This window comes from Thunnus maccoyii, chromosome 4, assembly GCF_910596095.1.
Source record: "Thunnus maccoyii chromosome 4, fThuMac1.1, whole genome shotgun sequence".
Taxonomy (NCBI): Eukaryota; Metazoa; Chordata; class Actinopteri; order Scombriformes; family Scombridae; genus Thunnus; species Thunnus maccoyii.
In genome coordinates, this window is record NC_056536.1 from 24,619,675 (window position 1) to 24,641,717 (window position 22,043).

Below are 22,043 nucleotides of genomic sequence, written 5' to 3' on the forward strand. Positions count from 1 at the left end.
CATTAATGCTGCATGGATGTAAAAGATATGACAAATCTAATTGTTTGAGTTTACAGTTTATTATCTTGATGGAAATAATTGATCGGCTATCAAGGAAGAAGACAATCTGAGTGAGCAAAGACAAATGGAAAGGAAAGAAACACTCAAAAGCCTTCAGACCTCACTGTCTCCGAATTACATGCTTTCTGAGAGCAGTGTGACGCTAGAAAAACAACAAACTCCCCAGGGGACCAACAAACTCTTATAAATGTCAAATAGGTTTTAGTAATGTACTCTTCGAGCAGCTATTTCTTTTAGACAGGGCCGACCTCTCAACATAATAAACCATATTACCTACCAAGGTCTATCTATAGCTGGAGGACAGAGATTTAAGAAGACCCAGCTCAGGTTTCATCTTCCTGTCCACATACAATTAAATGTGTGTCACATTTCTGTTCTAAACCAGCAGTAGATGCATATTCTTATTATACATCATTTGTGTTATAGTGACACTGATTTGGAAGCCTGTCTTCGAGTGAATTTGTTATGAAACTATAGAGGTGACAAACTTGTCAGAGGAGGATGGGTGTTATTTTTTGCTCCTTGTAATGCGGTCAAAGGTATTGTAGGACAAACGATAGACAAGCCGCCAGTGGCAAACAGAGTGGCTGCTCAAGGGGATCATTCACCTTCACGACGTCAGTGAACTCCATCACTAAGGCAGGCCAAAATCTTGGAAACCACTGTGCCATTAGTCAAACACAGATTGAGTGTGACAGCTAACCTCTCATGATGATCTACTTGCAGCACATAAAAAAACGGACTCTTGTTGCTGCATAATCACGCTGTTGTACTGAAATTAGTCTCACTGCAGATGGCACAAAGCAGTGACAAATATATTTTTTATAGACAGACCACTTTAACCATCTAATGAACCGAGTAAACAAAAAAAAATATATATCTGTCAAATATTTTTTTAAAAATGAAAAACAAATATCTGTCCTCTGTGACTGGTAGATACAGTCATTAAGGAATAGCTCTTTATACAACTGAGCCAAAACATGCTGAAATTGATTACAAATACATTGGCTTTAATTGGCTTACTGCCAGGTTGTTGCTTCCCATCGTGATGATCTCTCATTTAAAGTCTTTAATGTACATGTCTTCAGTCTAGAGGTCCTTCGTGGGAGAAGAATCACTGCAGTTTAAACAGTTCAATACATCCTTGCCCTTTTCTGACGATTTATCCAACTGTGTATAAAAGAGTTGTCTTACTTACTTTTTAAAATGAATAGCATTACATTTCAGCACACCTCTCGTGTGTTCAAAAACTCACTGTCTCTAGTTGAGTGATGGAAAGATTTGACCTTAGAACATTGCGATATTTAACTGAGATCATCTGTAAAGTAGACGGAGAGTCTTTTTCAATTAAGCACTCATTAAAACCTAAATTAGGTAACGACCTTTGAAACACACCAGCACAGGGAAGAGGAGAGAAAGGTAGACGTGCATTTAAGCACATCCATCCCTGATTGAAATGAGAAGTCTCGATGTTATGTTTCAAGGGTCTCTTCAGTTACATTCTATTATAAATTGCCCACAAATGACAAGCAAGTCTTAATTACATCAATATCATCTTGTCATTAGCATCAGTACTTTCTTAGATGAAATTCTGAGTTGTTATCAACTGTGTGCTGAAAAATATCTACAAAGTATTTGCATTTTTAAATGTGCATACTGGCGCTGAGATTGCATGAATGTCTAATAGTTTAACTACAAAATGAACAAGAAGCTGAAATATGTCCTTCAGTTTAATTATTCTGAAAATATCATAAGTAATCAACTGCACAGGAGAATTTTTTTATGATTAGCTAGAATTAATGTATTCAATTATGAATTAATTGATATTTCTGAACAAATGTATGAAAAAAACATGTAGCCGCAACAGAATATTTGACTTTCATGAACATAGACACAATCAGAAAGACAAGAAAATGCACATTAGGAAATGCTCCTGCAGCCAGACAGTAGTGTATTATCACCTGCCCTCACGTAGCCTTGTAATCTGAGAGTGGCATCAACAATCAATGGAAGGAGGGAAAGAGAAGACAAGACCAATCAATGCCTGTTAGAAACACTACGGTAATTGTGCACTTATCAGTTTGGAACAGCTAACTGCTATGAACTTTAAGGAGCATGAATTGGGTGACCATTTCTAAAATAACACTTAAGTTAATTTTCAAAATAGCCAAAGCTTTTCATACAATGTTTGTGCAATCACACAATTTTGTCTCTTTTGTTCATTGTTTTGTATTCTCTTGGTAAAAAACAAAACAAACTCTAATCTAATTTATTCTGGGGCTGAAAGTGAGATTTGATTATTGTGATCAACAGCTGTTTCATAAAAACTAATTTCCTCATTTCCAAATGCCATTTTCTTTTCCTCATTGTGAACAAGGTGTAGCGTACAGTGTAACATGAGCAGCTAACAGAATAAGACAATTAAAAGATCATTATTGCAAGGGTCAACTGAATCAATACCAAGAAAAATCTATAAATAGACATATGACCTCTTAACAAGTCTTTGACTGTACCTACACATATGTAAGCCTGCTGAGCAAGGTTATCATAGAGGCTTGTTAACATGTCAAAATGTAAATTAATTATAACACTGCAAGGTTTATTAGGTGCATCGAATATGTGAAGATCCAAACTGACACTTTTTTTCCCAAGACAACAATGTCAAGATATTCAGTAGTTTACTCTATAGTGCTATAGTGAGCACTAAAATTAAGGTTTTGCAGTTTACAAATGCAATTAGTCTATTTAGTGCCTAAAAAGAGGCCACAAATACTATATTCCTATAAGCGGCCACGGTCATAATAGCAGCTCTGTGAGGCAGTATCTAGTCACGGCATTTTTTCTGAGCTAACATGCTCAAAATAACAGTTCTAACATGCTGGATGTTAAAGCAGGTATAATGTTTACCATTAGTGTTGCAAGTATTTGGACATAAACAAAGATAAAGGACAATTGGTCCTAGACAAAAGGGATCACTTAAGGTATTACAATTCATTCTAAGTGGGACATGAATGCCTAAACCAAATTTCATAGCAATCCATCCAATAGTTGCTAAGGCATTTCACTAAAAGCCAAAAATGTCAACGTCATGGTGGCACTAGAAGAAACATCAGGGATCACCACAGTCATTCAGCTTCACCCTCTGGGGATCATGAGTGTTGTGGCAAAACATCCAACAGTTATTGGGATGTTTCAGTCTGGACCAAAGTGGTGGACCAACTGACTGACCAACAGACCAACATTGCCATCCATAGAGCCATGCCACCAGCATGGCTAAAAATCCAATCCAATCTCAGTATGTAATGACCTATAAGAGCCTTCGTACACAATAGCAAAAAGTAACTGAAAGAGTTGGACTTTGTTTTGTTTAAAAAATGAAAGTACAAAAATACTGTGCTACACTGGAGCCATCACACTTTGTTGGCAGTCAATGTCAGCTGGCTAAAAAACACAAACAGTTTTCAGGCTTGGCTGTTAAATGTTACTATAACTTGGCCTTATTTTTTGGCCAAAATGCATAATGAATTCTCCAAAAGTGCCGCTGTCTCTAGCATGGGTCCATTTACAGGCCCATCAAATTATCCCAGCAGGATGTTGCACTAACACGAGAAGCAAAACAATTTGGAAATAAGGTTATTAAATGTCATTTCTGCAGCTGCAAACAACAATTGCAGCGCCCAATGATGTAGTAACTCCAAAAGAATCACAAACTTGAGAAAACAACAATTGCAATACATTTATTCGCCTTGCTGACAAAAGCAAACTAAGATTCGACCATGTTACTGTTTATGTGATGTAAAACACCAAATCCACTTTTAATTCACCCAGTTCTTTTTAAACAAGTAAAATCATTTCTTTTGTAATCCTGCTAAACAGTCCAAGGTTTATAGGTAGCCATAAAATTACTGCGTTGCATTAAATCAGGTTTCACCGTAAAAGCAACCATAATTTCTGCCTCTTACCGCATCTTCCAGATGTAAGCTAATGCCCTAACAATTAAAAACCAGAAAGCCTTGAAGAAACACATCACACACCCAAAATCTTTCCACTCAATTGACAACATTTGAAATCCTACACAGTCCACTGACAGTATTCTATCAATTATTCAGGAGGAGAAAGGCTCACAAAAAGTACTGCACCCCCGGCTATGCAGCAGTAAATCACTGTATAGCACACCATCTGCTGCTTGTCAAAGCCAACGGTTGCTGTGTGCACAGGAGTGCAGAACAACATTGATCCTTAAGTCTGGGTTGATTTCCATTGTGAAATGTAGATCAGCAAGTGCAGATAAAATGATGTGTGGCAAAAACATGCGTTATTATGCATCGCGATACATGTCAATGTTACACTTTTAAAGCCATGTATGGAAAAGTAATTTCACAATGTGGACAATGTGAGCAGGGTGATATTTCTGTATCCGTCGTCTGTGTTTCACCCGGGTTGAAGTGCAGCACAGGAAGAGGGAACATCTTTGGATGTTACAGTAAAATAAATGAGTAGCCTATTAAAAAAATCCCCCATTAAATATTGAGCATCTACATGATGGGATGTAGGGATGATTCTCCCTCTCGTCTCTTGGTCTGTCACCCTCGTTGGTGTTCAAAGCTTAACCTCCTCCAGAGACAAAATGTCCCGCATTCAGACTTCAATAATGCAACGCCTTCATTCTTAGGGCCACAATTCAGTCTGCAGTCTTACTGTGCGCCGACTATTTCTTGGCAAATAAACAACAGCAGTCCTCACAGTACCCCACTTATTATTATGTAGCATTAGTTAAAACATCTGGCAACCATTTTAAATGAGTGCAAGTGAATATCAATTAGTACAAACTGAATATTTCAAATTGAACTTGGTGTCTCTGGGGTCTGTTTTTGTGACAGTTTTGATTAATTGACTATCTTCATGGTACTTTTAGTATAATTAGCATCACTTCCATTTGGTATCTGTCATAGGACTAATGGCTTGGTCCAATTTTAACTCAGTCATTCCAAGAACTCAATGAAGGACTTAAAAAGTGTGTTAGAAAATACACAATAATGACAACAGGGCTGAGGAAACTGCATTGTGTCCTCGACCGCTGATATGTCACAAGAACCAAGTCACTGTGGGCTCTCATTATGCTGTTGATTATCAGTTATTCTGCACGTCAAACTCAATATTGTGTCTTGTCATTCACACAGTCAAAAAACGACCAGTCTAATTATTTGTTGTGTTTACATTCCCTGATGTCTCTGTGTGAGATTTCGAGTATTTCATATTCAGCCTCTCCCTTCAGTCTCCCTGCTGTTAAATGTTAACTGAACCAAAAACGTCCTAATATGCATTTTATAAATACAACTTTATATGATTAAACATGCTCCAAAGGTGACAGGTGTAAACAACACTGCGTTTTTTTCAATATTTCACCCTGATTCAGTTATGCTGCCTTTCTTGAGTCTTATTAACAGATTATTCTTTACTCTTCACTCACTTAAACCAAGAAAAGAATTTCTGTCGTATTCAGTATGAGCAATTTGAAAAGCAGTGTCCCTTCAAAAGAACACCGTACACCGAAACCACACCATTTGATTATTAGCTTCATCAAATTCAACACATTGCATTATTACATTCAGCAAACTTGGCATTGGCAGGGTTTAATGTCATCCAATATTGTCATTAAATAACCCCATATCACATCTCTATGAATGATTTTAGCTTTAGAGTTGGAGCAGAAATGATTCTGGCTGGTGTACTCTCTGTCTTTCTTGCCTGCTTCATCTGTGGGTGTCCAAAAGTAACAATGGCAGCCATTTTCAATTATAAGTGATTTTTGCTACTTTGGGGATAAAAAGACAGAAAGAAACAAACAAACAAAAACCCTTAAAAATTCATATTGACCTGCTTTGCACTCAGAATTTATTATTTTGTTGAAATTATGCAAACTCTACCCAATGCAAATGTTTCATCAATCAGGGATTCAGTTTTGCATCTACTTAATGCTCCAACATTATGTCTGAGAAAACCCTCATGGAGAGGCAGCTTAGCTGGCAGCACACGCTGTTTAAAATGTGCACCAATACATAATGCACAGTCGGTTTAACCTCTATTGCAGCTTAACTTTCCAATTTAGGTTCATTTCTTCATTTAGTAATATGAAAATGGTGAGGCTGCAAAAATGAAAAGAACGTTTGTAAAAAGATTCTGAAACTTTTCAGCAGCATGCCGGGAACTAGATAAGGAGAAAATGTCAATTTCACTGTGTGTGTGAATTACTCTGTAATGGCACTATGCAGTTGCACCATGTGTTCAGACAGAGAGCAGCACAATCAGCTAGTCACCGTAAGTCCATTCAATTCTCACAGAACTGTGGCACCGGGGAAACCGGCCAAAGTGGGGTCGGACAACAAGCCTGCCAGCTGTGATAGAGCCAAGCTGAGAAGTCACCCTGTTTCCTCAGTTCCTTGTTTTCCAACCTATTTGATTTCATTTTATAAATAAGAGCTCTGCCTGAAAAGTGCAAAACCGTTAATAAATTATTTAGAGATATTCAAAGAGACTCATCCCAGAACTTAAATGTGAAAGACTGCAGGAGTGCATGATGATTGTGGCATCACAGTAAGCTTCTTTTAACTTTAAGTCATTCTAGCTGATTTGTATTAGCATGACGATCATGATGGTCAATGTATACATTTCCCCCCCTTTTTTATACATTTGGTTTCCCTTTTTTTCTTCCCCATTACAATTATTCCTACCTTGTATTGGTGTGTTTTAAATCTGTACTGTGGAAAATCTGAAATGCAATACATAATTGTTCACAAAAACATTTTTGCCATGAAAAAAAAATGCCTGGACAGACCAGTGCAGGCATACATTTAGAGCTTCTTCCAATGCACATTTGGTTAGAGACTAAAATTAGTATAGAATGAATCTCTTCTATATAATACATATATATAAGTCTGACATACTGATGATGCTAAATAGCATGTTAGCGTTTGAATTAAACTTGAATTAGAAAATATTCTATCATACATTTAATGTTATGTTATTATGTTATGTTATATGGGTGTGCTACTGTAAACTCTTGTATATTTAAAAAATATTTTTTAAATGACATTTTAATTGCTCATGTTAGATTTCCTAGAAAATGTAAAAACGGGAAAATCCAATCCTGTTAAATCCTAAAACGAAGTCCACTAATCACAGCACTCCATTGCATCATCAAACTCAACTCATCTCAAGGGTAAAAACCTTTTCATAGTGCAGAATTATTGTGGGAACTAATGCATGCACAGTGATCAAAGAGCATACCAAATCAAAGACAAAATTAAGGTGGATGTAAGAAGGATATCAATATGAAGTGGGGATATTTTTGTGCAAAACCTTTCATGATGTCTTCAAGTGAAGTTCCCATCAGTACCATCTCTATCAAGATACACTGATGTATACAATATACAGCAATGTAATGACTATTAACCTCAACAGCTGCAACAATTAGTCGATTACTCCATTAGTCAATCAACAGAAAATTAATCTCCTAACTATTTTGATAATTTAATAATCGTTTTAGTAATTTTTTTAGGAAAAATTCTAAATACATACTGGTTGCATTTTAAGCTTTTATGTGTCATACATGACATATCTTTAGATTTTGGACTGTTGATTGGATGAAATAAGACATTTGAAGATGTTATCTTGGGCTCTAAGAAGTTATAAACAGGCATTTCTCACTATTTATTGACAATGTATTGACAAAATGATTAATCGATTAATCAAGAAAATAATCGTCAGACTAATCAATAATGAAAATAATCATTAGTTGCAGCCCTCAGCATGACCATTTCTCTGTCTATATAAGCAGATAAAAACATTTCTATTATTTACACATTTATTTCTTTTGATTATTTATTTATTTATATTTCTCTCTCTTTAATTGAGCTCTTTTTCTTCCCAATTTTCCCGATTAGCCAATTCCAGCACACTGTGGTCCTTCTCACTGCTGATTCCACTGTTGTGCTGAGGACGGTGTAGACAGCAATGTGCCTTTTCTGTGACACATAGTACACAAAACACACACAAAGGTCGATGGCAACCCCTCCCCTTCCAGACGGGCACCCAAACTAACAAATAGAGCATCAACAAGGGCATGATCCCTCACTGGCTTCCCACTGATTAACATAACCTATTGTAATGTTAACCAAGCGAGTCCTTTGCCCTTACACCACCTGTGTGTTTCTTAATGCAGACCAGCTAATTGATTTATTGCCGACAGTGTCAAGGACATTTTCGTAAGAAAGTCTAAAAGAGAGTGAGAGAGAGAGAAAAAAAACTCGCTCTCACAGCCCCTTTGACGCATTTCAATGAGGGGGGACAAACCAGCCATGTCCTAGATAAACGGTACCCTGCACTGCATCGAAAGACTCTCTACAGCAGTCAGGTTTACATAACAGCAGACAATGGATGGGGATACACATCACTTCCAGAGCCCCATATAAAAAAAAACAAAGGCTAAAATTTCTGCCTGTCCATCATTTTTAAACACAGAGGATTTTCTCAACAAAAACATGGGTTTCAAGATGACTCACAGCAACACATTAGCAACCCTTTTGTAGAATAGGCGTTGTGGTTTGGTGTAGTTTACTTTGGTAGATTTAAATTATCTGGTGAGGGCAAATATGTTGCAATTAATTTCTAAATTGCACTGTCTCTTAGTTCTGCCTTCAAGAGAGGATTAGGTTAGGGATTTGCTACTTCTAAAACAGGGTGGAAAAAGTGTCTTTTTGAAATGTCTTTGGTGGTTGTGCTTGTGGTTTTCTTGTCATGAAGAGTGCCATGTTCAGACCGTTCACTAAAGCTGTTTAATCCCCTGTGTGTGTGTGTGTGTGTGTGTGTGTGTGTGTGTGTGTGTGTGTGTGTGTGTGTCCGTGTCCAGTGTTGGCTGGCTACAGAGTCAAGTATGACAGACCACTGCTGTAACTGGAAGACACAAAAGGAGAAATTGAGAGAGAGAGAGTCCAGCCTAAAATGAGAAAAGGAAAGAAAAATCCCGGAGAGCAGTGACAGCAGAAAATGAGGGTGAGCACTGGTTTGGCCTTTTCGAGATTGAGACGGATAGGGGATTCTTGAGTGACGCAGACATTGCTTGTTTCCTGTTGGGCAGATTGCAACCAAATTTCATTATTCATTATGTCAGTAAAGTCTCTCAAGTGACAGCAAGGAAGAAACTGAAGCAAGAAGCAAGGCAACGCATAGACTAAAATTCAAAAGAGTTGTTGACTCATTGAAACAAAACGCAGAGAAAAATTAGACTCTGCAATACGTCGTGATTCACTAATGCGTCACTTTAATGCATGGTACACTCCAGCATGCAGCAGGATATAAAGGCTCTACAGCGGCATCTTTGATGTTTCTCCCCCTTTTGTTTACCTACTTCGTCCGATCTTGAGTTATCCGATATTATACAACCTATCACGCAAGCTCTTGGCGATGAACACACCCATTCTACAACTCACAAAGCAGTCTTATTTTACCAAAGGACATACAGTTGGTAACATTATGTGCAATATGGATGTCCGTACATTGAGGCTTTGAGTAATGATTCGGGAAAACTCTCAAGATGAGAAATACAGATTGCAAAAAATGTGTTTACGAACAGCTCTCCAGATAACAATGCTGTGAGTGGGTTTTTGGAAACGGACAATAGGATGGGAGCAATTATTTTTGATCAATATACTACAATGAATATCGTGTCCCTCTTGCAAGGCCCAACTATTACCGGGCTTATCATGAGAGGAAATAGATTTTGCAACCCTCCATCACGCTCTTGGAGAAGCCAACCAATTTGCTGTCAAGTCAATAATCTCTTTGGGAGAGATCGAATCTGCAAGATTTCTCCAACTTGGCCGGCACACAAAGCCAAAACACAAAGCTCATAAGTATTCAGACATTATACGTGTCTCTTTTTAAATCTGTAAGAAGTTAGATTAGTAGTATCTGTTTGTTACTGACTCTTCTTTGCAATGCAGTCAAAACAGATTTGTTTAGTGCAAATGGACAACAGGAATCTGTTATTGTGGGAGTGGCAGCAGCACAATGACCTGAGTAGAGAATGAGTTAAGAGGATGACTCAACAGTCAGTGGAGCGCCGTCACCTTCACAAAGCACCATAAGTGACCTGCCACTCACACAACTTGGGTAATTCATTCAATCAGGAGGTCAAATCTTTGTAAAGAATCAAACAGACATGATCTGTTACAACATGATAAAAAAAGCAGCTTTTTAATATCTTTTGTTGAGCTGTGATTAACAATTATTTTCATTATGGATTATTCTGCCCAATATTTTCTCAATTAATTGTTTGCCGTTTAAAAGGTCAGACAATAGTCAAATATTCCCATCGCAGTTTCCAAAAACCCAAGGTGACATCTCCAAATGTCTTGTTTTGTGTGCACAACTGTCCAAAATACAGCAATACTCAATTTACAATGATATAAAACAGAGAAAAGCAGACAATAGTCATAATTGAGAAGTGTGAATCTGTTGTTTCAGCTCTAATCCCTTTGTTAAATAGAGATCAACCTTAAAATATGTCAAAGTTATAAGCACTGCAGCACGCTCTGCAACAAGTAAAATACATATATAAATGTACCCATGCCTCTCAGCACAACATAATTCATCATGTCATGAGGAAAATGTTTTACTTTTGATTCTTCTATTCTCTGTTATCTCTCAGTCCTGCCACAGGGAATGTAGCTGTACTACTGTTAGAACACACAGGGATTTTTTTTTTATTCTGTATGCTGTGTCCTTCGCCTGCACACTGGCCTCAAAAACCTCAAAGAGAAAAGAAGCAACCTTCATGCTGAGCACCTACACACACAGCTAAAGTATCCTCCTTCTTCCTTTCTCTCCCGTTGCTTTATTTCTCTCTCTAGCAGATATTATATTGCACAGAGTTCCTTTAATGAAAAACATTACTCATTGTATACCTCTGATTTTTAAGCAAACAAACAAAAAAAGGGGGCACAGGTCACAGAAGCTCGCAGGTTGCACGGAACAACACAATTATAAAATGCTTCACATCAGCAGCCTGAGTGCACACTGTAGTTTAAACTAATTTCGGAACATTTCGTAGTATGACACACTCAAAACAATTTCAAAGCCTGAGTGTATTTTTAAGGAAAAAAAACATGTTTTTTTCAAGATTTTCTGTTGATGTTTGCACCGCTCCAAGCGTTCTGAATGTCAGATGGGCAGATTCTCACTTGGCAACACTATGAAATGGCAATTCAGCTCTCCCACTGCAAAACCCCGTGGGAATGGAGAGAGAAAGAAAACAGAGAATGTCTCCTCATTTCTAAGATTTCAGTGGACAGAAAAATATATTTAATGAGGCTCTATGTTGTTTCTCTGAGCAGGAAAGAAAAAAACTTCAGAATGTGCTGCCAGATACCTTTTTGAGTAGGCAAGGAAGAAGAAAAATAGAGAGGAAAATACATATAAAACCCTCAAACTTCATTTTAAATACACTGAGAACCTGAAGGCATATTTTTAATACATCTTTTGACAGACTATCATAAAGTCCACTTTCATTATTTAGGCAGATTAAATCAGTGCATATAAAGAAGCTTAATATTACAGCTGCAGGATGCATTGTGCACCTATGGGCTTCCACCTTTAAGGTTCATTTGTATCAGCCTCTACTTATGCTTGATAATGTCAGGGTTGTAATTTAAGTGTGATTTTGTGGCTTTTGAGGGACTGGAATGAAAGTGCTGTCACTACCAGCTTCCTAGCCGTGTATAGAGAGGCTTGGGAGCCCAAACAGGGTGCATTTCAAATGCCTCTGTGCGATCCCTCAGCCAGTTTGACAAGGACAGATCCCCTCAGTTGCATTTGGCACACACATCTCAACAAAGAGTGGTACTGCTTTGAGTAAAAACTAAAAAAGGAAATAAAACACCTTCAGCAGAGCATATGGAGGGCACTGAAAACACTTTGTAGCTTCATTTCACACACAAAGCTTTACTGTAGATCTTAAAGCAATGAAGACAGAAGAAGGCTGAGTATGTTACGCCAGAATAGACATCAAGTACTAGAACAGTTACAGTGACGATGAGGTTAGGTGACAGGGGTGCAAGCCGAGCAGTGAGATATAAGACGTGGTCACCGGCCAGACAACATCACCCTGGAGACAGAGGAGCTAAACAGGTTCCTGAGCTCTAACGGCATTGAAGACTAACAAGCTCATACATACAAAAGCCTGCATGCATTCTATACATCCCTCCATAAACATTTATTCACACTGAGAGTGATCAGTACAGACCCTGACTGCGTCTTTGTCAAACACATGTGTATGCATGTGCACACCTAAACATGTATTCACAACGCTTGCATGCGTGAGCTGAATAAATGGCTGAAAAGGCAGATGTCTCTAATGCAGGGAGACTGTGTTTAAAAATAAAACTGAGGAGAGAAGACCAAAGATTGCCTCCAAAGACTAAAAACAGCAGGTTTCCTGTAAGGATGTGTATCTCTCTTAAGAGCAGTCAGCACAGTTCCAGCATGTAGACAACACTGAACAACAACCTAGAATCTGTAAAGAAGATGACTAAATATAACACCGTGCTGCAGATTAAAGCCACGCCTCCTCCTTCTTCATGGTTCAATTCAGACAGACTAGATGAGAGTTACACCAGATGTGTCATATAGGAAGGTGCTTTGCTACAAATTGGATGATTAACAGAGCCATGGTGCCAGCATTGAGGCATTTGGCTGTGGTACGCAGCTCAGTGGAGAGTGATTGGCTTTGAGGGCCGAGGGAGCAGATGGGACGGGGACACAGAGCTGGACCAAAACGACTGAGCGTGCCACCTTGGTTTTCCATCACAATATCGCTTCCATACTCATCTGTGCTCAGTCTGCCTTCCTAAAGAGAGATTCCACACAAACAAAAAATGAAAAATGAGCTAGCTCTATTTCAGCAGTATTGCAGCGGCTTGTTCTTCATAGCAAGTTATCTCCGCCTTTAGCTCCACCCTCTTAACATTAATTATGCAGCTCAATGCAGCACTCTGAATCCCTGCTGCAGCTCACCCACACTACAATACTCCACCGCTCTCTCCCACTCTCTCCGTCTCTGTCACACACACAAACCACAGAGTCTCTCTCCGTCTCCCGTTTATATGACTACATCCTCAACTATCCACAGTCAAAGAAAGCATATGACTGCAGCAATTCTCTTTCTTTTTTTCAAGAGGTCTTGCAAGATTTAATGTTAATACACTTTTTTTTTTAATGAAGGCAAAAATCACAACACATGAACCATAAGTTAATGAAATATTAAATCTATTTATAAACTGCTGCTTTCAGTAGAATGCATTTGACGCCCCCCTACTCAAAAATGCCACATATTTTTTTTTTAGCAATGTTATAAACTGATACATTAGATGTGAATGAACACATTTACAATGATTGAGCCGGATTACTATATTTAGTTGCGTGAGTGTGACTCACTACCAGCACATATTTTTCGTCTTATCATTTTCAAAGCCTGGTGCTGATTTTAGTGCAAATCAGAAGCAAACACCATCTGATGTGCTGAGGCAAACACACTTAACAGCTCAAACACCTGTCTGGCTAGGTGTAATTGACTCAGCTACTCCCGAACACAGCGACAGACACAATCAGACCCTGTCATAGGAAGCAGAGAGAGTTCACACAACGCAATATGAATCAGCCACATCAGCAAATAGAGGAAAAGCAGAGAACATGTAATGAGGGAAGCTCTCACGCTTCAGCCGTCCCACCCCCCAGGCAGGCAGTGGGACGGAAACGTAGCAACTGTTTATAGAAGCAGAAACAAGCTTCTCCTTCGTTTCCTAAAGCTTTCACGTGATGAAGATTAATTTCACATTTTTCATGCATGTGTCTGTGTGCTTACGTGCACGTGTACGTGTGTTTGCGTGTGACGGAGAGAGAGTATTTCTTGCCCAGCCAAAAGCTGTATAATTAATCCGACAGAACTTAAGTGTGAGGCTACCCTGTGTGAATCATTCATGCATACCGTACACTGCCTGAATTTACTCTGAATAAATAGTGCTTTTTTTCTCTTTCACGTGAGCCAACATCTGATTAAGGTCTTAACAGTTATCCAGGGGATCATTATTTCTCATTTGCCACACAGGGAATCATCAAGAAAATGTCAAACCACAGGCATACAAACACACCATCTATTTATGGTTTCATGTTGTTTGCTTCCCTATTGTTGCCATTTCAATAAGTTCAATAAAGTGTCTGTCTATGTTTGCAAAGATGCTACCTCTGAAACAAAAGCAAACAGCAAGGCAGATGTTCCTAATGAGGAAAACATGGCCAGGGAAGGTGGGATCATTCAGTTGGTATCGGGTAAAGTGAATGTGTTGTACGCTTACATAATCCAGGGGGAGTGTGAATTGACTACTCCCTCTCTCTCCCTACATGACAATACGCTGGCAGGTGCAGGTCGGCTGTTTTGTCATAAACATTGTTGTTTCCATCACCCCTTCTGTGCATCATCAAGGCATCCAGGATGTACAACGGTGGGTCAAAAGCTCTTTGTAAGGTTTCTGTTCATCAGCAGGCAGCCCTCTGTGCCGTGCAGCTCTGCTGCTGCAGGGGTCTTTTCAGTGCATGGAACCGGATGGTGAGCAGAGAACACAGCGGGGGCTGGGCACTGCAATGTACTGCAGTGCTCGTAGCTCTGCTATGCACGCCCACTCTCTTCCATTCTTGCTCTGCCTCTGACAGTCTCTCAATCTCTCGCTCGATCTCTCACCCTCTCTTGCCCATACTCGTATGATTTGTCTTGCCTTCCTCTCTTCACTTTCTTCTCGTTCCTTTTGTCCTTTTTTTTTTGCCTCGTTTTTTCCCCACACTCTTACAGCTGACTGTAATCCACGTGTCCAGCACTGGCTCTTATATTCTTCATTTAAACTAGCCTGCCTTCCTGCACCCACATGCACAGTTAAAAACACATTTACACAAATACATACATTACATAAATACATCCTGTAACCTTTCCCAGGAGCATCCGATAAAGTGTCCTCTTCTTGGTTATGCAGAAAGCACACCTACACCGTCCCTCCTACACCTCACTGTATTTATCAAGGTGTCATTCTAGTATCCTCAAGAGGGTCTGCTGACATTCAACATCTGCACTGTCCTCTACTTTGTCTGTACAACCTAAAAATAGATATCATTTAAATTCACAGTTACCCAGAAGTAACACCATTCCTACTCGTTTGGTGAGTCTTTACAGTCATTTTTCCTGCCCCGACATGGAGAGTTTTGGGATTGTTGCTAACTGTAGTATGTCACAGTGACAGCCGTTGCTGCTCCGCTATGTTGCCTACACCATCATTTACCGGGGCACACTAAACGCCCATGTCACACAGTCTGAGACAGAGGGTGTCATACACAGAGGATGAACTATGACAAGCCTAACAGCTGCTCCCTTCCTCCAAAAACCTCACAACTCTGTGAGAGACTTACAGCATGTAACTTATATACGCACACAGGATCAGACTAAACGAAGAAAGGTAATCTCTTTCCCAGCATTTAAATTCCTACACATGGCCCGAGCTGCTTATGTTGAGATGCTAAAAAGCAAAGTAAATCACAGGATACGTGTCTGACTGTTTAAAGAAGCCATTCTACCTAATTAAAAGTAGTTACACCTCCTCCATCTCCCGCTCCGTTTCTATCTTGAAGAGGGATACTGGCTAATTCTTGGAAACAGTGAGGGGTCTCATTTCCTTTTCCCATTAGATGCTGAGGTTCCTGATCATCGCTATCTGAATGAGTTTTTCAGTATGCCAGCTGCATCCTGCAGAGACACTCTCCTGGTCCTTCTCAACCATGACATGAAACACTGTTTTGTGTCACAGCAGGTGTCAAAACTGTAAAGGCAGCAGTCATTACATGTTTTACATGTTCTCCTCACTGATTTCACATAACACTGCAGACTTTAAACACCTCCGCAATTGTTTTGAAATTGATTTGTGGGAAATATAATTAGTTACTAGCTACTATTAGTGTGTATAATTTATGCTCTTTTAATGATTATCCTTTTAATTTAGGGCTATCAAACAAATAGCTCAATATAATGAGCTGATGTCAAACCTGAGCAATTTTGCTGCAGCAGTAAATTTTATCCCACAGTTGGATGTGTCACTCACAGCTTTGCAGTAGAAAAAGAAGGCAGAACAAAACCACAGCACTCCCACCTGGAGCACACGGGGATAATACAGGTATGCAAGGACAGGGGGGAGGTTTTCAGCGTCTCTGCAAAACATAGTTCTCTTTGAGACGCTCTGTGTTCTAGAAAAGGAGAGGTGCATGAATAATGAAAAATGTTTTCTTCAGGTCTTCAACTGAAAAAACAAAAGACAGGATGTGCAAAGCAAACCTCAATTTGAAAGGGGGACTTGGAAATGTGTACAGCCAGATGATTTATTAGGTCATCTCCACCAGACCTCCAACCTCATTACTAAACAACACTGATTTGCTTCTAACAATTTTAAGGAAGCACATTTCAACAGTCTTTGCTCTGTGCTCTGTCCATGGTGCTGAAATGGGTTACGTTTCCTTTCCAGCCACGTCCTTTCCACCACATATAACTCACTCTTGAATAATTGAAACATTATTTAAAACCAGTTACTGGCACCAGCAATTCTGGCCATGTTCAAGCATGTCTTGTGCTTATATCTAGCATCTGAGGTTGAAGGGTATCATCTTAACTTCTAATTAGTATGAAAACACCAGTACATACTGTACTCTTCATCCTGTCTAACAATGCTTTTCAGTGTTCCCACACAAAATACACTAAGTCCATCCATTATTTCCTCCAAATCTGCAGCAGGCCAGTGTTCCCCGACATTTTTCAACAGAGAAAACACACACAGTGCCCACTGCTGGACAGTATCAAACCTTCATTCACAAATGATGAAGGTCAGCACTGTGAATGTGATTAAAGAAGGCTGATAATGAACACATACCGACAAAAAAAGTTTGTATGAATTGCCTGTCCTTCGCTACACACAAGCAAAGCTTCACTTTCCTTTGTTCTTTGAGCTAATTTTACAGTGATGTTGAACCATCTCTTCAGTGTATAAATACACCAGTGAAGATACAGAGATATGATGATACTATCTTTTCCACTTCTTTGGCACATCCTTGTCAGTAAGCCTAGTTCACCCAATCAGAGATCCTACTTTTGCTGCAGGCTCAGACTAAAGGAAGTCCCAGAACACCGGATAAACAAAACAAAAACTCATCACTAGGCTCACACACTATCAGAGCCAATTCAATCTGTTATCTAAGCAACCCCACTGATACTGAGAATACACAATGAGGGCATGCACGACAAAACTAAAATGGGCTGCAGTAGTCTTTGAGCTTCTCAGAGTGCACTGTATTTACAATATAAGGGGCAAAACTTTACTCTTATCCCAAGCAGGGATTTGAAAAAAGAAAAAGTTACATCAATGGTGGTCATTTTAGAAAGCTTGAGTCGCTCTGCCTTGCACTGGCTGGGTGCTGAGGCAGCTCCGCTCAGGGATGTAATGGGATACTGCAGCACTAGAGAACCGTGTGCACAGAAACTTGCCTAGAAGCATCAGGGAGTCCCGCACTAACCTTCCCCCTCCCTCTCTCTCTCTTCCTCTGTCTCTCCCTCTGCTTTTCTGTCAGGACTTTGTTATGTAAAAAAAATCATTAAAGTATAAACCCACATATATATCTAAATGTATTTACATGTGAAAGACTGAAAGAGGGAAAACATACACTAAAGCAAACAGAAAGAACTTAAAAAAGTGTAAAACCCACCGTGCCTGTAGTAGGAGGAGAATGTAGCTGCTTACCTTTGGTGCAGGTTGCTCTCCCCTGGACACTGAGCTCTTCCCCTTCTCCTCAGGCTCCGAGACACTTTGAGATAGAGAGAAAAATAATCAATCTCTTCTTACTTTCTCTTATTTCCAGTTTTCAGAATGAATAAGTCAGGAGTCTTAACACAGCCCTCTAGACACACCTTTACTCTGTCCTCCTGTAAACTCTTCCACATATACACACACAGAAACCCATTCAAATGTACCCCAAGACTGGAGTACCCAAATTGATAAAGATCTGCTCAGGGGAGGGATAAAAACTACACACACTCACACACTGCAGTTTTTTTTTTCTTCCTCTTGCCCACTCGCTCTGCTGCTTTTTTTTTTTCTTGCTGTATTTGCCTGCACTGCTTTCTGATTGGCTAAGCTGCTCTTCAATAACATAAGCTCTCTTTTTTAATTGGAAGGGGGCCAGTTATGTGGTGCACCAGAAACCCTCCTGCCCAGCTCATCTCGCTCTTTTTTTTCCTTTTTTTTCCTCTAAGTGCCTGTGGAGAAGAATGCTGAGCTCTGCAATTTCATATGCATCGAGCAAAGAAAAAAAAGGAATGGAGGACAGAGGCGGAGGGGGAATAAGGGAAAGCATCGGAGGCAAATCAGTGGACCGCAGTGGGACAAGCAGAGGCTGCATGGGAACAAAATGGGGGGCGGGAGGGGGAGGGGGTGGGGGGTGGTTATAGATGGGGTGAGGGCAGATTTGGATGCACAGTCCACCAACCGTAGCATGTTGAGGTGTGACAGTAGGTCACATGAAGGGAGATTTCCCTGCACTCACTGCAGCGCGCCTAGGTGGCTCTGCTGCAGTGTGGAGTCTAATTGCCAGGCAAGAAGGGGGGATGGGATGGGAAAGGAGTAGGAGGAGGAAGAGGAGAGAGGGGGTTGGTTGCAGTGATGCCGAAATACAGTCTTCCAGCCAGCCTGGATATATGGGGGGGAAATGGGCAGGCAGCTGCAGTGTACACAGCGGTTAATGCCTTTTCCTCATGAATTATTGAAGGTTCCCCAAAGGAGAGTAGGCGGGTCACAAGCGGCAAACTACTGAACCTGTTCACAGTCTCACTAAGGTTTCTGATAATTATTAGCACTTCAAATACATGTCAAATAGGAGAGGAGGGGGCTAAAGCATCCCCCTTTAGTTAGATTATTTAATTCTTCTAATTTAATAAAAAATGACTTGAATGTAGACCACTCCAGTGTCATGATGTGTTAAAAGGCTTTCCCATCCCGGAGAAAATTGATGTTTTGGGATTGACTTTGTGGTGTCAGATTTCCCCCTCCCTCTTTCTTTGACTCACATCTGGTATCTCCATTGTGTCCCAGCTGCATTAAAGTACAATGCCCGAGGAGATCAATAATAGATCATACAATACCTCAGCCATCTACAGCGGCTACAAGTTATATGATGCCCAGAGAGAAATGCAAATAACCTGTTTGTTCAATCAACAACGTAATTGCCTGCATGGTGGATGGATAGGCAAATAGAGAGATACCTGATATTTTAGGCTTAGCGTCCTGGTGCAAAATACTACATGTGACACTAAACCAGAAGTGGCAGGTGAACAAATTCAAGTAACATCTGGATTTAGTGATCTATATTAGCATGTTTTAGAGGCTTTGAAATCTTGTCAAAAAGCTGACAACCAGTGACTACAGAAGAGGCCGAATGCAGATATAATTAATAAATGGCCAGTAAGATTATGTCTTAATTAAATTCAGTTGACCCTGTTGTGCATAAAAAGATCATTTATTTCAGCATAATACATAATGTACATTTTATTCAAGGAAAATGATTATCATCATGGTGATATACTGTGGAAAAAATAAAGTGCATTACAGTAAAAAGAGCATTTCCATTAATCATCTGCGCATGTTTTCCTTCATGACCGTGGTCTCTGCTTTCTCTGGGAGGCTGTAGACCGTGATGGAGATGTCTGTGTGGCTGAAGACCTCTTCCAGTATCTCTGACACTTTGTCCCACCTCAATCGATCCAGGCCACAACCGATACTGTAAGAGGGACAAAAATGTACTGTTTAACTGTAAGTGACAGAACCAGAACCCACCAGGGGGGGTGAAGGGGAATGCCATCCCCCTTGTTAACAAGATGACCAAAATGCTTCCCCCTTGTTGACCTGCCATCCCCCCTCTGCCCCTAGTAGCAGAGAGAGTGCAGGGGCAGAGGGGTTGTTTAGTTGAATTTGTTAGTCTAGTCTGCCTGAGTCATTGATCCTTTATCTGATCTGTGGTTTGTGCAAATTGGAATCTGTGACCATGGCTCTGAAATATCAGTAGCCTAATTGTGCTGTGTATTGATAAATCCATGTGGAGCTGTAGTAGCAGACAGATTTGTATTTGTAAAATTACAAATTCTAATCGCACCTTTTTCTCATCAGTGCGCCTTCTGTCAGTTTCATCTTAGATTTACAATATTCTCTAAATTATATATTAACCTGCACTGACCGCACCACGCTCAGCTGCTAGTTACATAATTTAAGGTTAAGTTTATTCCGTCGAAACTACAGTGCATTTTGAAAAATAAGCATTATTAAAATGCTTAATGTCCACATCCAGTAAAAGAACAGTTCTACACAAAATAAGTATTTAGCCTAATAGCAGTTCTATTAAATCGAAATTAAAATCACAATTATAATATCAAGAACTTGGCTAGGTCTATATAATAATCCTGCAGTCCTTTGGCCACCCCCTGTTAAAAAGATCTCCTACTGGACAGAACCAGCACAAAGCTTCAGACATATTTGTTCAGAATTAATTGTGCAAATGAGCCTTTCTCTCATGACCCTATTTTGATAAAGTAATACCAAATGACTGGAATAATTAAATGCTAATTTCCTGTAAATTATACAAACCGAGGCATTGATATCCGAGTGACTTTGCTCCTGACACAGTGTGACCTCATGTCCTCCAAGCTCTGTCTCAGACTTTCATATGTAGGTTTTTGGCTGGCCTTTTTCTTTGTGATCTGCAATAAAAAATAATAGTAAAGCAACAGTAATAATAATAACTAGGGATGTTCATATGTATCCCCAAAGAATTTTAATTAACTGTTACATCTTTACCAGGTAATAGACAAAACGTTTTTCTCTTTTCAGTACAGCACATTGTCCCATCAGCTTTTCTGTTTGGATGAGAAAAAAGATAATATCCACATCAGACACTTACAAAAGAAGTCACACACTTTTAGTACTGGTGAATTCTTAATATAAAAAGGGCTGACTTACTCTGTTCCTTTAACTCTTCTACCCCACGGAACTTCTTCTTGAATATCACTGCTATGCCTGCCCCCATGCGGCAGTCCTCACTGATGCAGTGAGCCAAAGCTTCGTCCTTATCGCAGGAGAACAAGTTCCCAGTGACATAATTCAGTCTCCAGCTGCCTTCTGCAGGCTGACCAGTAGAGGTCGGCATTGCACCGTGTGAGAAAGCACAACGATAGAACAAGAATAAGCAACTGACATGACGTATGGAAAGAGAAACTATGACAGAGGCAACCTTTTAGCCAAAGTAAAACTTAAATAAACAAACAAAATTGTAGTCTTAACATTACCCGACTTGTGTAGCTGGTGACTGGTTTCTCAGATACCAAAGACATTGCGAATACTTGTGCTGAGAGTTGCTTTGCAGGGCAGCGTCGTAAATAAACATTCAACGAACGAAAAATTATCAGCATTCAGCCGCCACTAGTAGAAGACTTTCACCAACTAGCTTCGTCATGAGACAGTATATTGGGTCGTGTAACTTACAAAACAGCTGACCGCAGGTTTCACGCTAAGTGAAAGTACTTGCAGGATGTTCTTTATCGGCTCGGCAGTCAAATTACAAAACAGGAAACTCCCACAGAAGCTCTCTTATCTTCTCGCGAGAGTACGACCGTGCTGATAATTTTTTTTTTTTTTTTTAAATAAAAGAAGAGATACTTCAATAACTGAAGATAATTAAAGTTTTCACCGCTAAACCCCCCATAATTTGACTACATAATTGCACAAAACATTTCATATCGTTACTCACAAAGAACTGATCCAACTAATTTGGGTGGAAAATGACAGAAAATTATCTGTGCTAAT

At 39.7% G+C, this 22,043-nt stretch overlaps 2 protein-coding genes across 2 annotated transcripts in view; both read right to left on the bottom strand.

Annotated features, from left to right (window-relative positions):
• LOC121895920 (synaptotagmin-2-like) overlaps positions 1 to 18,187 on the bottom strand; it is a 59,092-nt gene extending 40,905 nt beyond the window's left edge. Inside the window, exons 1-2 of the mRNA XM_042409465.1 lie at positions 18,104 to 18,187; positions 17,937 to 18,000 (exon numbers count right to left, since the gene is read on the bottom strand). The gene's annotated coding sequence lies outside the window, so the exon portion shown is untranslated. The remainder of the gene's footprint in view (positions 1 to 17,936; positions 18,001 to 18,103) is intronic.
• Positions 18,188 to 19,688: 1,501 nt separating this feature from the next.
• Positions 19,689 to 21,806, bottom strand: oard1 (O-acyl-ADP-ribose deacylase 1). The gene is made up of 5 exons (XM_042409502.1): positions 21,527 to 21,806; positions 21,201 to 21,366; positions 21,039 to 21,097; positions 20,829 to 20,941; positions 19,689 to 19,968 (listed from the first exon to the last, which is right to left on the bottom strand). The coding sequence occupies exons 1-5, from the start codon at positions 21,647 to 21,649 to the stop codon at positions 19,821 to 19,823; spliced, it is 609 nt and encodes a 202-aa protein (XP_042265436.1). The 5' UTR covers positions 21,650 to 21,806; the 3' UTR covers positions 19,689 to 19,820.
• Positions 21,807 to 22,043: the final 237 nt, after the last annotated feature.

Excerpts from the sequence above, each read along its gene's own strand:
- oard1 (XM_042409502.1), bottom strand. The coding sequence starts at position 21,649 with ATGCTGATAATTTTTCGTTCGTTGAATGTTTATTTACGACGCTGCCCT. Across the intron at positions 21,367-21,526 it reads TCACCAGCTACACAAGTCGG|CCTGCAGAAGGCAGCTGGAG; the intron begins GTAATGTTAAGA and ends TCTACTGGTCAG. Across the intron at positions 21,098-21,200 it reads AGAAGAGTTAAAGGAACAGA|AAAAGCTGATGGGACAATGT; the intron begins GTAAGTCAGCCC and ends TCATCCAAACAG.